This window comes from Denticeps clupeoides, chromosome 3, assembly GCF_900700375.1.
Source record: "Denticeps clupeoides chromosome 3, fDenClu1.1, whole genome shotgun sequence".
Classification (NCBI taxonomy): Eukaryota; Metazoa; Chordata; class Actinopteri; order Clupeiformes; family Denticipitidae; genus Denticeps; species Denticeps clupeoides.
In genome coordinates, this window is record NC_041709.1 from 15,286,082 (window position 1) to 15,303,817 (window position 17,736).

The window sequence follows — 17,736 nt, forward strand, 5'->3', positions numbered from 1 at the left end:
AAAAAAATGCTGATAATCAGTCACCAATAGCTGATACTCCATCTCCAAAAAAACCATCAACAATACACTTCTAGCCTTATGCACCTGATAACATACTGACCCTTTTGCACGTCAATTCATTTTGCACATTTCTGCTCATGTATGTCTTGTGTGTCCTGTTTGAAATATCCACTTACAAGCATCCTACATGATGTTGTCCTGTTTGTCCTGTTCATTGTACAGAAATGTTTTACTCTTCTCTTGAGATTTAGTTAGTATAGTTTAGTTTAATGTGGCTCTTCTGAGCCTTTGGGCTTGCAGTGTGTGCTCTGAAGGTTTATTCAAAGATGACGTAATTTTTACCAAATATAAAAGTAAAAAAAAAGGCAAAATCTGAGTCTTGCGTTTGTAGCGTTGTGTTAGCACAGTGTGTTGGTATGATATTCATGTGCAGGGTCAGTCCTAGCCTATCCCTGGGCGACACCAAAACGTTTTAAGACTTATGTGTTAACTTATTTTATTGTAAAATCTGTTGTCAGAACCATAAGGAATTTAACCAGATAAACATAGTCGGGTCTTTGACCTTTTCATGTCCATCTGTTATCTGTGTTAATTTTGCACTCCAGTATCATCATCCATCCTCCAACCCAAGGATCACCCCATGTAAATGAATAGACACTTTAGTGCGCAGAGTCAGTTTGTATTTTTTTCTGCGATTTCGCACATTCCAGGAAAAAGACAGCTGTGAGACTTCAGCCCAGCAGCAAAGAGAAAGTGATACACAGCACACACATCAGAATGTGTCCTCTGCTTTTAACCATCACCCTTGGTGAGCAGTGGCCAGTCATTGGGCACCCAGGGAGCAGTGTGTAGGGATGGTGCATTGCTCAGTGGCGGCTTGGGATTTGATCCAACAAAGTTCTGATTCCTTAACCGCTAGGCCACCACTGCCAGTAAGCAGGCACACGAGGCCATTGCATTGACTTCATGCATATATGGGTGTGATAGAATTTTGAGTACACAACGATGCTGAAGTGATCTCATTACTATCAGCTCCTTATTCAAATCGGCTGTTCCAACTTAAATACTGCAGGCTGCAATACTAGTTATTTTACACAAATCTAGGTGCACATGAGTTCCCGGGTCAATTTAACAGTGAAAATGTTTTGGGCCAAAAAGGTAGTAGTTGATACTATTTCTACACATCCTATTTTACCCTTAACAGGAGCTTTTAAACTGTAGTTTTTAAAGAATGCCATTCATCAATCCAATGCACAGTTTCAGTGAAAACAGTGTTGGGCCAGACAGGTAACACTTGAACCATTTCTAATAGTTCAGGATTTTGAGTGGGCACAGTATGGAGCTCAGCACCGCATAGGATGGTAGTAGCCTAGTGGGTAACACACTTGCCTATGAACCAGAAGACTACAGAGTCACAGGTTCAAATCCCACTTACTACCATTGTGTCCCTGAGCAAGACACTTAACCCTGAGTTGCTCACACACAGGGGGACTGTCCCTGAGTTGCTCCAGGGGGACTGTCCCTGTCACTACTGATTGTAAGTCGCTCTGGATAAGAGCGTCTGATAAATGCCTTAAATGTAAATGTAAATGTAATACAGATTTAAAACGTTCTTTGTGAAACAGATCTCCTGAACTACACCCCCTATAGGCGCAGTACGTGTATTGCAGTAGTTACTGGCCACACTGGCCACAGAAAGAATGGAGGAATAGGTTCAATGGGTTTATTACAACCTGAGGTATGCTGATTACTGTAAAGTAGATACCCATTCAGAGAGTCTGTGTAAACATTAAAATCTTGAAAAATCACAGCCTTTAAGCTCAACTGTGAATTAGCAATTCTCATTTTGTGCAAAACCTCTATTACATTTACATTATTGCAGACATTCTTTTTCTACATTAGAGTAATATGATTTGATAGTATTTGAAATAATATATTTTAAAATTTATACCTAATAATAAACTGTAACAAATTATAAAGGAATAAGGGTTTCAAAAGAGCAGCATCTGTTTAATTTATAAATATTGCAAACTAGTGTATTATGTCATGTTATTATTATGTTTTTTATAAAGATAATCATTTTAAAACTACATAAAATAATATAAGAAGATACATTTAAAATAACATAATATTCAGTGTATATGCCAGTTTGAATCCCAGGCTGCTGAGGTGCCACTGAGACATGTGATTTAATAATATAATGTACACAAATGTTTCATGACAAACTGTGCTTTGCAGTTTTAAAATAGACGACATGGTACCATTTAGAACAGAATGAAAAATGAACGACTTAAACATTCTGTGCGGTTTCTAGCCAAGGATTCTGAAGATGCCTTTTTACTTTCAACTGCATCAACAATAATGTCAAGTGATCATGATACACTGCAGCACAGCACTCGGTGCCACACAATGAAACGTGTCCTCTGCTCTAAACCATCACCCTTAGTGAGCAGTGGGCAGCCATGACACTCTGCAGTTTTACAGTGTCTGTGTTACAAAGGTTCCAAACAACAGCGATGAGATGTGACCACTGATTAAAATAGTCACAGTTGTATCAGAACAACTGGTTAACTCAGCCCCAGCTAGGCTTTCAGGGCGCGGCGAAGGTCGGTGTAAAAGTTGACGATGCCAGTGGCCATGCCATTGTCTACAGCAGTCTGAGGTAACATGCCTCGCAAGTCAGTCTGGATGTAGCCAGACAGGTTGCTCTGGTTTGGCCCTTCTGCAGTGGGCATGCAGAACCAGCCACAGGGGTGGTTGAAGCCACGCACAAAATTATGCTTTGTTTCCTCGTAGTCCATGCTAAGACCTGTTGGAAAAAAGAACACTGATTTTTCAGCAACAATTTTTAAGTAACACTGCTAATATTACAAGGCCTAAAGTGTAGTTATGAAGCACAGGGAATTATGTTGATAAAATAGCACAGTAGATTTTGAGTTTCAGTTGTCCTGAATGATTAGACCTGTCATGTTGTGTGCGCCATGCTATGGTCTACTAAATCTGGCATGTGTGATGTGTTCACTGAAACATCCTGACATCGCAATAATGCTAAATTAAGAGTGTTGTTATTTTGTTCATTGCTGTATAATATAGAAATGTGACATTTAAATTTGTGGAGACATGCTTTCACTCCTACGCTGTATGCAAATAAGCATTTAGTACGGTCAGTACAGAGTACAAGTTGTGAATAATTAACAGACTGTTAAAATTTACACTCACAATCCCAGAAATTACACTGATCCCACAGCGACTTATTTGAACTGTAAGTATTTTACTGCATTAATAAAAGAACAAAGTTGCAAAATTCACATTCAAAAGCAAAGCAAATATCTAAGACATGCTTTACCCTGACCACAGTCAATATAGCAGGAGATAGCTTCTAAAATCAATGTTCCTGTGCTCGTTTATTCAAACATTGTACAGAAATAAATTCAGTAGCTCTATTAGTGTTTATTAAATACTACTGGTGTTAAAACATTTTCCAAGTTTAATGAAGTCAAAAACAAAAGAAAATGTGAGCTATGAATGGTAGAGATGAACTGCCTTTATCCTTTTTAAACCTATTTTGTTCTGATTATTGTTTTATTGAAGTAATGTTGAAATCTGCATAAGACAGCAAAAAAAACTTCAAACTTTATTGGGTGATGTTCACCTTATGATTTTAATCTTCTGAGAGGGACAGAGTACATGTAGACCTACCACATGACAAAAGGCCATCTTGAAAGATTGTGGTGTATGAGAAGTCCACAAACTCTCGGGGAGAGATGATGTTCAACATCTGTCCAGCAGTGGTGTGTCTCACAATACAACATTCCTGCAAGCAAGAAAAGCACTGCAGCACACAAGATACATTCATCTAAAACCAGAAGCCATTCATTAAGTAAATCATATCCTGGAGGATAAACTTTGTTTTACCTCACTAATTGTCTTTACAATGTCCAGTGATGTCATCAAACTATCCCAGTTCAATCGACAGGGACCAGGACGAACATAATCCATAATCCGAGTGGGATTGTCTGACACGATGCCTTGTGCTTTATATCTGAAACATGCAAGCAGACCACACTGAACACTGGGTTTAGATGTCATTTGCTCTGTGTATATTGTAATCTGACAAAATTTGAAAAGACCTACAGGAAACCATTAAATTCTGTTGATGGTTTTCTCCATACAGTCACATCTTTCTAAAACAGGAAAACAAACTAATGCGTAAGTAAATCTTGATTAACAAATCTTTCTACACCTGGAGGGTCTTTACATTTAATATCACATATATATATTTATGACAGAGACCTAACTTAGATAACTGTATAATATTTCCATTGTTTCAGGATCCGGTTAGAAAAGTGATTTTTTGTAATATTACGAGTTAGAAATGTTGCTCTTCCAACAAAACTGGGAGAGGACAAAGTAAAATGCTGAAAAAGAGTGAAAGGCAGAACGATTGCAACTGACTGCTCTCTTTGCAATTTGCCATTCGTTGTCCTCAGTGTTATGGTAAGTTATGAGGGTGCCCTCCAGTCTTTTAATCAGATCACTGTAGTCCTCCATGACGATTCTAAAACACAACGTTACACAATAAGAACCACAAGATGAAGGGGTAAACAAGTCAGAAACATAGTTAAATGTCACACCAAATACGCAAATGTACAAATAACCGGTGTTGCAAGAGTCCACCTTAAATTCAAAAGGAGACGCAGAAACACTTAACACTTCTGTCATTAAATAACTAAAACTGATTTCACAGACAGATACCTTCAGATTGGCGGCTCGGATGTAGTTAAGGACAAAACTGTTGCTGGTCACTTTTGACATTTTACGTAAAAGAAGTTGAGAGTGTAAAACATCAAAGCTGTAAAAAAAAAAAAAAAAAAAAAAAAAAAAAAAAAAAAAAAAAAAAAAAAAAAACACACACGAGGTTCGTTCACTCGTGCTTTCAAGAGGACAAGAAAAGGCACCAATCGGACGCGTTGTCCCGCCCCCCCGGGGCCTCTGACGGCGCTGATTGGCTGCTGGTCTGTCGGAAGATTTCTGGTGTGTGACGCGTGTAAGACTCCGAGTTGATCAGTTTATTGTCACATCCGCGTTTTCATTGCTCTTTTTACGTCCAGCAATATATTCTGAAATCATTAACAGTCGCGGCTTGCAAGGAAATAAGCCAACCAGAGCAGAGCAAAACATAGACACGGACGCAACACATGAGAAGGTTTTAGTATAATATTTTGTTTTACTGGCTTCAGCTTTGATTTCAATAAATGTATGCAGTGTCGCGGAGATTGTGCTGATGTCTCACCGTATGAAGTCTTCTCCTGGACACTGTCACAGAAATACGCCAAGACGACGTCTTACAATTAAAGACCGATGCTTTCTACAACCAGGAACGAGGGTTTAAACCACTGACGGAAAACTGACTGCATTTTATAGCCAATTTATGTCGCTGAACACAGACCTGGCATATTAAAACAAGCCTAAATCATAACACTACATATATGCTTGATGGCTGCTTGCCTTCCTGTTTTCCCTTTATACCCTGACGTAATAAAGTAATACTTTACTTTCGCCCAGTTTCATACATGCCCTTGGTTGTTTTGTCCACCACCATGGTTGTTTAAGAAAAAAGCAGCTTCAGTTATCATTTAATAGTACGTTTCCAGCTGCAACTTGTCAGTCACCGCATTAGATAACCAGACACGGGCGCTCGCTAGTTGAAATGCAGGTTCGGCAGAGCGCAGTCGCCCTCGGCAGGGGGCGCTAAAGCCACGCGAAAAACAAGGAGTCAGACCAAATGCTGTAGCAGGCCAGAAAATGCAAATGGCAGAAAAAAATGGGTTGTGGTTTATTAAATAAGTCTGAGATATTACAGCAGAGCCCTTTATAAATAAGGTCAGTCTATACCAAAGAATTTGGAATGACCACTACAGCCATCACATAATACAGTCCATGGAAGAGTGAACACAGAATCCAGCACACTTAAGTGCAACGACATCCTCACACTCGTAAAACAATATCACTATCCACACTAAATTAATTTAGAAACAGGATCAGGTTTTACCTGGCATTACAGTACAGATTAATTTAAAAAAGCACACTGTTGGAAAGATAACCTGCATCAGAATCTGATCTATTTCCAGCACTCATCAGAGTATGTAACCATAAACATTAAAAATACAGCAACAATACATACAAATCTCTCATCTCAGTATGTACGGCTTCCAATTGTTTGCATTAAAAAAACAATATATAAAACAATATCCCTCTCAACACAGAGGAGTTAGATTTTCTGGTTGGTTATGAGTTTCTCCATCCGTTTGATCTTGCGTTTGTTTTTAGGCATTGGCTTGTCGTACATGCCATTCTTCAGCAAGTGCTCCTTGCTATGATGCACCTGAGCACCATGCTGCAGCTGGAAGGAGCACAGCGCTTGTAGTGGCCTAAGAAGAACCTTAAAAAGAAGAAGTGGTACAAGTCAAGGCAATCTGAAGGCTCAAGAGCCACCCAATGCTTTGCAATCCTAGAACATACCTCTATGATGGTTTGTTTTTTTTCCATGATGGACAAGGTAACAGCTGCACACTCCAAAGTGGACAGGCACATGTTGGTGGGCTGAGTTCGAATCACATACTGGCTGGATGGGGCACTGTTCAGCTGAACCTGAGGCGAATGTGTGAAAATGTACAGTGACATTTTCATGCAATATGTTACAGAAAGTAGAATTGCAACTGTTAAAGACTACAAGCAGTGACAGCAACAGTCAACCTGTTTTGGCAGATGAAGCAATGAATTCCTGAGGAACATGTCCTTCGCCTGGCTCCATGTCCCATCAATGATAATGACATTGTGCTCAGTTTTGCTGAAGTCCTCGTTCAATTCTTCTAGGTTCTGAGCACCCGAGCCTGGATAGAGTATCAGTGTTCTGCTGTCACGGCACACAGCAGCCAGCTCAGGGTTCCTGTTAATGGGTCCACAAAGACAGAAGTGCACTCGCAACAGTCACAAAGCAAAGATTTTCACCCAGTCTAGGAAGTGCAGGAACACACTTCTCCTCACTGAAGCGCCGTCCAACCAGAACTCTGCATTTTCCTGGGGCAAGACAAGCAGCTAATAGAGGTACGGTGCGTAGTACTCGACTCTCCTGAGAGAGAAAAAATAAAAGTTGTTATAGTGAGCCATTCTCAACACACGGATTTGGATTTTAAAAACACTTTCTGGTATCTCTAGAAAAAAAAAAAACAGGCTCACCTCTGCAGGATGCTGAACAATGTACAAAGTTGTGGAAACATCTAAAGGATGTGGTGGCAGAAAAGGACACAGGCACACCTTTTCTGGCCGGCTGTGGGATGGTAGTTCAAATTATTTAATGCGCAAAAAAAGATAAGATAAGGATTACACCAACACGGCCAGTTTTGCAGACGTGACCCGTGTATTTTGTTACATTGACATCATAAAAAAAACCCAACAACATCTAAAGATGTAAATAAAGTAAAACGTTGAAACTTCCTAAGTTAAACTCTTTTTACTTTTACTTGCAAAACAAATGTATGTGACGTCACGAAGACTCCACATCAGAGGTGGTGACCCCCCCCCCCCCCACTCACCAACATCTCGAACAAGTAGGTCTCCTCTCAGTGATTTCTACAGGCAGGTCAACCAAATCGCCAAACAACAAGTCGTCCTCCTCTAGGGAGGAGCTGGAGCTCTGACGCGCTACGTGAGATGAAGAGGCAGACGAGTCTGTGTGACCGTGGCACGATGTGTCCATATCACACTAGAAAGTATACAAAAACGGAGAGCACAGGCTACATTTTCAAGCTCGTTCTGACATTCCTTGCTCTGCGTGCGTTCGGAGACTGATGCTGTTCACAACGCCACCTACTGGGCAGGAGGAAAGGCTGCGCTACGTGCCATTTACGGAATCACTTTCCCCACTTTTTTTTATGTTACAGCCTTATTCAAAAATCGATTATGACAAAGTAAAAGAAGTTTACTTGAGATTTGGTACAGTTATTAAAAATAAACTGTACACGAGTATTCACAGCCTTTGCCATGAAGCTCAAAACTGAGCTCAGGGGCCTCCTGTTTCTCCTGATCATGTTTGAGATGTTTCTGTAGCTTAATTGGAATCCATCTGTAGAAAGTTGATTGGACATGATTTTGAAAGGCACACGCCTGTCTATATGAGGTCCCACAGCTGACAGTTCATGTTAGATCACAAACTAAGCAGGAAGTCAAAGGAATTGTCTGTAGACCTCTGAGACCAGATTATCTCAAGGCTCAGAACCAGGGAAGGTTACAGGGAAGGTTAGCCGGTCATCTAAATTGAGTGATCGGGGAAGAAGGACTTTAGTCATAGAGGTGACCAAGAACCTAATGGTCACTCTGTCAGAGCTACAGAGGTCCTCTGTGGACAGAGGAGAACCTTCTAGAAGGACAACCAATCAGGCCTGTATGGTAGAGTGGCCAGACGGAAGTAAAAAGCATATGGACTTTGCCAAAAGGCACCTGAAGGACTCTCAGTCCATGAGAAACAAGATTCTCTGGTCTTTGGTGTAAGTACCAGACATCGCTCATCACCAGGTCAATATCATCCCTACAGTGAAGCATGGTGGTGGCAGCATTATGCTGTGGGGATGTTTTTCAGCTGCAGGAACTGAGAGACTAATCAGGATAGAGGGAAAGATGACTGCAGCAATACACATGGATGAAAGTCATGGATGAAAACCTGCTCCAGAGTGCTCTTGACGATTCATCTTTCAGCAGGGCACACAGCCAAGAAAACAAAGGTTCCGTGAATTTCCTTGCGTAGCCCAGCCAGAGCCCAGACTTTGGAGGTCTCTGGAGAGATCTTAAAATGGCTTTGCAGACATGCTTCCCATCCAACCTGATGGATCTTGAAAGGTGCTGCAAAGAGGAATGGGCAAAACTGGGCAAGAATAGGCGTGCCAAGCTTGTGGCAGCATATTCAAAAAGTCTTGAGGATGTAATTGCTGCAAAAAGGTACATCAACAAAGTACTGAACAAAGGCAGTGAATAGGTATGTACATGTGATTTCTCATTTTTTTTTATTTTTAATAAATTTGCCAAAACCTCAAGCAAACATGAGAAAAGTTTTCATTATGGGGTGTGTTAAATACTGAAGATTTTTTTTTTATTGAATCCATTTTGGAATAAGGCTGTAACACAGTGCTGTGACACACTGTGAATACTTTCCAGGTGCACTGTACCTTCTCAGTGTTTTAATGTTTAAAAGTTGAAAGTTTTCCTTAACTGAGAGAAATTTTTGGAGTGACGTTCTCATTATATGTTGGTGGCCAAAAGTCAAGAATGCTGTGACCTCCTATGCAGTGCAAAGGTTTTATGCAGCTGTATAAAAATGGTGTAAACTAAGAATGTATTCAACTGTATAATTAATAATTGTTTATTTTGTAATCATTTATAAAATTCAAAGTGAGCAAAAACAAAAAACAATTACATTATTATTTAGTGTTACTACTCTTTTCCTTCCAACCAGGATAATTTTTATAGTTACACATGCATAAAGCCAGAAATTTTGTAGGATTATATTTGGGTGAACTATCAATCAATTATTCCCAACAGGCATTAATGAATTATGCAATACAATCAGGTTGAATAAATTGTATTGAATGATTGGCCCCAAATTGATTCTGCACAAGGACAAATGACCCCAAACATAGTCGTTGTCATTAAGAACTATCTTCAGCAGACAGAAGTGATGGTGTGCCCTCCCCAGAGCTGTGATATCAAAGATTTGGGGAAGTCTACAGGCGCAGAGCATCTGTGAGTACTTCTCAAAGATGTTTGGAACAATTTACCAGCAGAGTTCTTTCAAAGATTGTGTAGCTGTATCTTGAAGAATTAATGCTTTTTTGAAGGCAAAGACTTAGATTATAGCATTTAGTTTATAGCAATTGTTTTTCCACACTTTGTGCCTAATACTTTGTGCAGTACTGTACATTCCAGTCTCATGAATTTGAAAACACCCTGATGGAATATCACTTGATATCTGTTTGCCAGAGTTCAAGGTCATCGTGACTACTTTCCAGTGAACACAATATATTGTGAACACCTCAAGGTAATTGCATGACACCCTCGTGGATGACCTGATTTAAATAGATTTATGAACTGAATAGAATGGGGTGGTCATAGGGCAAGGTCACTGTTATCTGCAGTCTAAAAGAAAGAGACAAAGATATGAAAAGTGAAAAATCTTTACATGTCGAAAATTAGAGATTGCGGGAAACAGCACATATCAGTATAAACTATATATCTGGTAAACCAGTATAATCTGGTTCCCCAGATTAGCCAGAAACATTTATTTCTCCTCCTGATTTATACATCCTACTTCTCATCATATCATCCATCACCACCAAAGGGAATTGAATTATCCAGGGGTAGTGGGGCCTTGAAATATGAAATATGACTACCCAATCCCACTGTTCCACAGAAATACTTGTTTAAATGCAGCCAAACAGTTTAAAAGGATTTTAATTAATGTGAATTACATTTGTGGGTTTGTAGAATGACATTACTTTAAATAAATAAATATCTTCAGTTTAATGAGTGGAATGCTTATTTATTTAAGTTTCCATGCCAACCTGTCAGTGATGTGATAGATTATGGTGTTAATGTGGGTTCAAACAAATATATCAGTCAAACAGCAAAGAAAATCAGGGCACAAAATATCCTTGAATATCCACATAATATCTTTGCTGACAGTGAATGTTTTTGCTGCAGTAGTCCATTTATAGAGATGAACCACGAGTAACAAAATGTGCTTTTCCATAAAAATAATACAAGATGTTAAAAATTTAATTGCTTACATCTAGCTGTTTCATATTTTCAATGTTGTTAACACAATATCTATTTTTGTCTTCAAAAAGGTAGTGAAAGTGATTGTCATTGTGATACACAGCACAGCACACGGTGCCACGACGAAATGTTTCCTCTGCTTTTAACCATCACCCTTGGTGAGCAGTGGGCAGCCATGACAGGCGCCCGGGGAGCAGTGTGTGGGGACGGTGCTTTGCTCAGTGGCACCTCATTGGCACCTTGGCGGACCAGGATTCGAACCGGCAACCTTCTGATTACGGGGCGGCTTCCTTAACTGCTAGGCCACCACTGCCCCACAATGACTTCATTTCAGATGTTCAAAAGTGTTGTTTGGAATCCTTGAAAGGAATCCTTGGAGTGACATTCTCTCACAATATTTGATCAATCATTATACATCTATCCAAATTATTTTATTTGTGCAATAAATGCTTTTCTCCAATTTGGGTCAAATCTTTGATGGATGAACTGTCAATGTGGTGTAATGTAAAATATCAAATGGTTTGAAACCAGAAAAAACCCTGATGTTGACTGTTGTGGAACATTTTTGGAAATATTAATTCCAATGTAAAATGTGTACATATTGTCCCTTAATAATGCATGACAAATTTAATTTTAACAAGAAATGTCAAGTGGTGTTCCTAGTTAAGAATGCATGGAAGTCATTTATACGTTTGTTATGCAAATGTATGCCCTTTTAAAAGAAAACATGGACACAAAACAACCCTCGTGTCGCTGGCCCATTAAAAATAAAGTGGGGCATAAGCTTAAACACAGTTTAGCTGTCTTCTTTGTTCTCAGAGTTTGCATCTTAATGGTTTGGGGGGTCCACAGCATTTCCATCCTGCATGATCGGCCCATCACATGTGGGCCAGTGTCAGATGTTAGGCACTTTCTGGCCTTAGGCAGGAAGATGATCTTTTAATCCAGGGCCTTTGAGCTCCCTTCTTCACCCTCAAAACAACCCAGTGGTGCAGGATTAGAATAAGATTCTTCTGGAAGACTTGGTTCAGTTGTAGATGGTTCATTGACATGTGCTGGCATACCAGTTTCTTCCTCACCTCTTCCCTCCTGACATTCTCCTTTTATCTTTTCTGCTTTTTCACCCTTCCCTTTCCCATTGTCCCCCTCCTCTTCAGCCTTCTCCTCCTCCTCTGTGACAGAAGGGATCAGTGGGGTTAACCCTAAGAAGGATTTAGGCGGTTGGTGTGGTGGTGGTGGTTTATTTGGTGGCTCTGGGTAAGACTGTTTAGATAAAATGCTGTCTGCTTGCTTATCTACTTTGCTAATCCCACTAACCTCACCAACCTCTATGGGAAAATCTTTGTCGTCACAAGGAAGGAAGTCAAGTTCACAAATTTCATTACACTCTGTGAGGTCAAGTGGTTGGTGTAAAGGCTCTGGAACTTGGGATGCAGGTTTCTTATTTTTATTCTTGGAAACCTCATCTTCAAATACAACACGGCGTGATTTTACTTCCATGCTTTCTTCTTGAGACACAAAGGTTTGTTCTATATTTTCATAAGGGGAGGAATTCTCACTGCTTCTGAAGAAATCTGTTACTTCCTCCACCTGTTCTGCCCATGGTTTTTTTTCAGCCTGTGTCTTGAGATTGGCTATGTCAAATTTGTCCTGGGACCACAGTCCGAAACCATCATCTTGAGCAACATCTCTAGGGTGTGTCACAGGGGTCTCATCCTTTAGCACAAATTTTTCCAAGTATCCTTTAGAATCATCAGTGTCAGACTCCTTGCTGTGGAAAGACTTCTCAGACGTCATGCTCTCTGTGTCTTCTTCTTTCTTCCGGCTTCCCATGGCTTCCTCATAGAGATCTGTGTATAGAAATGCCATTGCCTTTGGCTCCTCCAGCAAACAGGGATCTATAATTTTTGGTGGCCCAGTTGGAAGGAAGATTGGTGTTAGGATAGTCTCCTGGCTGCCAAACAACGCAGAACCGCTCTTCTTAAGTGGGGATTTGGTGTCTCCATTCCCTTCGTGCCCCTCTTCTTGTTCAGAACACCCTCTGTCTTCTGTGTTGCCATAGAACACATCATCCAGGTGCTCACTGGCAATCTCACCTGCGTACAAGGTGGAGTCCTGGTTCTTGATGGTGGACTTCATGTCACTGGGTGCCTTTGTGCTTGACTGTATCACCTCTGTGGCCTCAGGTGCCACTTCATGTTCCCTGTCTTCTTTAGGTTTGGATGGATCTCCTGGAGCATTTTCATCCAGTAGTGTGAACTTCTCAAAGTAATCTGTGCGAATGATATTAGGTGATGGTCTGATTGGTACACTCTGAAATTGGTAATTAAGTACATCTGGAGAGTAAGGTTGAATTGTAATGGGCCTGTTGACTTGGCCTTCTCTTGACTCTGTGATAGTCAAAGTTTCCAGTGATTCGTTATTCATTTTGAGCACTGGTGACTCTTCTAGGTAAACCAGGTTATCTTCCAGCTCTTTGCTCACTTCTTCGTCAACTGTGGCAATTTTGGGTGGGACAACAATATTCAATATCTCAGAGCCTTCAGACACAAGACTGAACAAGCTTTGTTCTTTGTTTTCTTCTTGAAGTGTTGTTGCCTCCTCCTCCCCTTCTCCTTCTGATTTCACATTGGGAAGTGACACCTCCACCATTGCAGGCCTGTCTGCCAACACCAGTGACTCTTCAATGGCAGCAGCAGCCTTTCTTTGCCTCTCTGCTGCCTCTTCGCTCTTCTTCTTCCTTTTCCGCCTGACAATGGTTGTATCATCCATGATGAAAATAATGTTCCCTGCCATTCCAGATCTGGGTGTTGCCGAACGCTCTGCAATGGTTAGGCTATGACAGACTTCTGAGGTATTGGTGTTGAATTCTGAAGCCCAGGGAGTAGAGCAGCGGCTGGAGGCTGTCTCCCATACCACACCACTGTCCTCGCCTTGCACAGTCACCATAGAGAAGGAAGGATCCATCATCAGGCACTGGAGCTTGGGCCGAACAGCCTGGTCGTGCAACACCTCCTTTAAACTGTCAAGGAAATAAACAAAACACATACACTCACAGTATTAGGACACAGAGTTCAGAATTATGGATGTTAAAAACAACAAATAATATTAACAATAATCCTGTTCAGATTAATTACCTTTCAGAAACTGAATGAAATATAATCCTAATATGCAACACATCATTGTCCATGGTTTAGGTAACACATTGTCAAATATGGTTAAGAATTGTATGCTTACATGTTTAGAATTTGGAATAGAATTAATAGCATTCTGTAATTGTATACATTTTGTAACAATCTCTATGGTGGGTCAGGGGACTTTTGCCCTTCCACCTCTGTCCCAGCACACCAGAACATTCATTGCTGCAAGACAGTCTCGTCTAACGGTGTCCAGCATATAAATTAATAGACTCAGACACCATAAAGGCGTGAGACCTAGATGTAGTCTTATTTTGTTGTACTCAGGGTTGGCTTTCAATTTGTCCGTAATGTCTCCAACATGTGCGCCCCCCCCACAGTCTTCTACCATAACTCCTCCTCCCAACAATTTGCATAGTAGCCTACTTCTCTAAATACATTTTTATGCAATTGACCACAGACATATATCCTGGGAGGAACACTGACCACACCCCCACAAAAGTTTCAAACTATTTCCCTCATTTTAGTTTTGAAGTCTCCTGCATTTCTAAAATTTGACCAACATCCAAACCCACATAGGCCAGAACTCTGGTTATTACTGCAAGAAAATCAGTGAAACAGTAAAATGACCAAACATTCCAAGCCATGCTTTCTCAGCATTTTATTTCTACACAAGAGGTGCACCACATGCACTGTAAATATTTAAATAACACAAATTGAACATGTTGTTGTTAGAAATCTATAGTGCAAATCTGTGCATGAGGTTGAGAAATATAAATTTTTACATTGCCTTAGCCGTAGTGTGGTTTATGGGGTATAGTGTTTAACCTGTTGCGGAGCTCCTCAACTTCATCACCACCTTCCTCCACAGCTTTATTCCCCACTGACGTCAAAGGAAGATCGGTATCGCCCGTTTCGACCAAGGTGTCCATTTCCCCCCAAAAATTGGTTGTGCTTTAAGCATAAAAGATGCTTTCCTCAGAGCTGTGGAGTTGCCAGGTTAATGTCATTTTTAGCTGCGAGCGCTTTCTCTTGCTCAGCGCAATCTGGAAATAGCAAGACAGGCATCCCATGTGAGCCGAGCTTGCCGGGGAGAAGCATCCGCGCCACTCACTGTAAGAGATCCAGCCAGTCACCAGATCCCTTTGACGTGTTAGATACTGGCCTACTAAGGCAGGACACTTTTTAAAAATTCATTCCAGTAGCACCAGCACTGACCAGTGCTTGGTTTTTACGAGGTCATCTACAGGTCACAACAAGCATGTTTTCTCCACGTTCTGAGTGGCACATGGTTGTCCGGAGCTCACTTCTTTCTTGCGTTCTGACACCACACCAAGCCAGTGTTTCAATAACTGAATTTAAAAAAAATGCATTATTAATATGTACATTAAGATATTATTAAATATTGTTACACGTTATAGTATAAAATATTCAACATTTTTTTAAGTTGCAATAGTTACTACACAATACGGCAGTATAATTCCTTATATATACACATACATTGCTGTTATATTATCCCTTTGTACTGCAGAGGAATCATTCTAGGACTTCTAATTCATCTGTTGCACCACAATATAGTCTCTCTCTTAATCACTTTCTTGGTGGCAGAAGCTAAATGTCATCTGTCCATGTCTGTCACCTCAGTCATGTGTATATGTAACAGAAGCTGTAGAGAGCTCATACAGCTCAAAGATGAAAATATGTGCATGAGAAATTGTTCCTGCAAGGCCTGAATACAGGAAGATACGATGGTAAAGTACCATAAAGTCTTTTTGTGGGGACATTCACATAGACAGATGTAGGTGTTGTTTGTGCCTTTTCTTCTTTTGGCTACTAGTGGAATTTAATGAATAAGAAGAAAGATTGACATCTTAATGATCAATATGGTAATGCACATAGGTTCTGAAAGTATGGATAAGGGCGTCTGCCAAGTTCTACACATGTAAATGTAAGTAAGAGCTTGTGTAGTATCTAATATCCAAGCCAATATGTGTGTTGATCATATGTCCAATGGATGAAAAAACAGGTGTATAATGCACTCCTTCTCTATTTCACAGCGGCATGATGACTGCCAGAGAACACTGAGCAAACCATGCACTTGGACAGTGCCCAAATTATTCTTTGACCCCTGTGGTAGGCTGTGGGATGTATTTGGCCTTGAAAACGATTTGAGCAGATATTGATCATTCATTGAGGCTTATATTATACATATATGTGTGTGTGTGTGTGTGTGTGTGTGTGTGTGTGTGTGTGTGTGTGTGTGTGTATTTACGACATGCTCAGTACAGTCACAACATGTAATGTAATTACCTTTTAGATATATATGTATTGCATAAAGCATGTGCTAAACCTCCAGAGGGCAACCATTGTAAAATTACAACATCACATTTAGGTCTCAAAAACAAACCCTGCCCCGCTTTGTTTCTATTTAAAACCACATTTAAGAGGTCCAATTGATCTGCAATGCTTTTGGGTGGCAGAATGGATAAATAGGCCTGGTTATTTGGCCAAGAAGTCATATGACTTGGGAACATGCCAACAGAACCTTGTTGTTTTGGATGGGATAAATCAAAATGTTTTAAATATTTTTTGGCTCATGATTGATGTGTGTAGATATTGATTATTTTAAGGCACCATTAAATATACTGATATTATGAACTTTTTTTGTTTGTTTTGTTGTGTATCAAATGTTGTGTATCAAACGTTTTGTCTGCAACTTGCACATCATGTTGTCTATCCACTTGTTTGATGGTGGAAAAAAAAGAGAATAACTTTTTTGTCAGTTTTTGATGTCGACCAGTTTTTATTGTAACAATTTTAACCTATTTTACCATTTTGATTATAGATTACATTGGTAATTAAATCACAAATTGGGTATTTTAGGATAGAAAGAATTTTGTACCATAATATGAAAAATACTATAGTCTTGCTCCTCTGCTTGGTTTCCCAAATAGTTCTGATCTTGAATTATGATGAGGTGATAATGTTCTGGGAGGTGGAACAATTTTTTTTTTGCATTTTGCAATTTCCTGGAAAATAATCAGTTGTTTTCAATCTAAGAATGCCTGAAACCGGGAAGAGTCGCCTCATGATCAGCATACATGACATTATTGAGGCTTTCCAGAATGGGGACAGTGACTTGGAAATGTCCTCGGTGTCAGATTCAAGTAATGATGAGGAGTATGGAAATACTGGAGTTCCATAGTTAAGGAATTTGTACAGTCTTTTGTACATTAACTTTTTTAAGTATGGTATTCATTTTTTAAAATAAATTATTGTTCATAAAAATGTGACTTGTTTGACTGATTATTGTTGTGTAGATACATAGACTTCTGTGTTCCGAGAGTAATTTCACTGAAATTCGGCTACCCTACAGGCCCAATGTTATAACACTCCCCCCAAAAGTTACTAAAATGTAAAATAAATAAATAAATAAAAACACTTATTTCTGCAAGATCTAAAATATTTTAATAATATAATATATTTATGTTTCTGGGGTTAAGGATGCTTTGAGCCTGTAAATACACTTAATTGTGTTCAATGTATATGTGGAGATAACAATTTACTATCAGTGATCATGGATTTCATTAAATTTTCTGTAGTGGCTGGGGGTATTTGATACAAACCTCTTTCAAATTCAGAGGGTCTGTATAACACCAGATGCTCGCGAGCAAACCTAGGACTGTAAGGAATGAAGGGGGATCGAAGCGCAAATTAATTTAGGAGCATTTCAAAGAACGTCCACAAGATGGCCACCCTCGGATGCACTCTG

General features: G+C 39.8%; 3 protein-coding genes across 7 annotated transcripts; all 3 read right to left on the reverse strand.

Moving 5' to 3' along the window:
- Positions 1 to 2,302: 2,302 nt before the first annotated feature.
- stard4 (StAR related lipid transfer domain containing 4) lies at positions 2,303 to 5,689 on the reverse strand. Of its 5 annotated transcripts, XM_028973673.1 has the most exons (7): positions 5,556 to 5,689; positions 5,294 to 5,368; positions 4,456 to 4,558; positions 4,135 to 4,184; positions 3,916 to 4,042; positions 3,700 to 3,832; positions 2,303 to 2,809 (listed from the first exon to the last, which is right to left on the reverse strand). In XM_028973673.1, exons 3-7 carry the CDS (start codon positions 4,549 to 4,551, stop codon positions 2,583 to 2,585), a joined length of 633 nt encoding a protein of 210 aa, XP_028829506.1. In that variant the 5' UTR covers positions 4,552 to 4,558; positions 5,294 to 5,368; positions 5,556 to 5,689; the 3' UTR covers positions 2,303 to 2,582. The 5 variants fall into 5 exon arrangements, with proteins under 5 accessions (XP_028829506.1, XP_028829507.1, XP_028829505.1 ...); XM_028973674.1 differs by lacking the exons at positions 5,294 to 5,368; positions 5,556 to 5,689 and adding an exon at positions 4,756 to 4,852 and having other exon boundaries at positions 3,700 to 3,814; XM_028973672.1 differs by lacking the exons at positions 5,294 to 5,368; positions 5,556 to 5,689 and adding an exon at positions 4,756 to 4,852.
- Positions 5,690 to 5,812: 123 nt separating this feature from the next.
- On the reverse strand, positions 5,813 to 7,826 carry dtwd2 (DTW motif tRNA-uridine aminocarboxypropyltransferase 2). Its single transcript, XM_028974026.1, has 6 exons — positions 7,596 to 7,826; positions 7,240 to 7,330; positions 7,038 to 7,132; positions 6,757 to 6,949; positions 6,523 to 6,651; positions 5,813 to 6,442 (listed from the first exon to the last, which is right to left on the reverse strand). Exons 1-6 carry the CDS (start codon positions 7,757 to 7,759, stop codon positions 6,272 to 6,274), a joined length of 843 nt encoding a protein of 280 aa, XP_028829859.1. The 5' UTR covers positions 7,760 to 7,826; the 3' UTR covers positions 5,813 to 6,271.
- A 3,413-nt stretch (positions 7,827 to 11,239) lies between these two features.
- LOC114786479 (cardiomyopathy-associated protein 5) lies at positions 11,240 to 15,072 on the reverse strand. Its single transcript, XM_028973629.1, has 2 exons — positions 14,793 to 15,072; positions 11,240 to 13,849 (listed from the first exon to the last, which is right to left on the reverse strand). The coding sequence occupies exons 1-2, from the start codon at positions 14,894 to 14,896 to the stop codon at positions 11,767 to 11,769; spliced, it is 2,187 nt and encodes a 728-aa protein (XP_028829462.1). The 5' UTR covers positions 14,897 to 15,072; the 3' UTR covers positions 11,240 to 11,766.
- Positions 15,073 to 17,736: the final 2,664 nt, after the last annotated feature.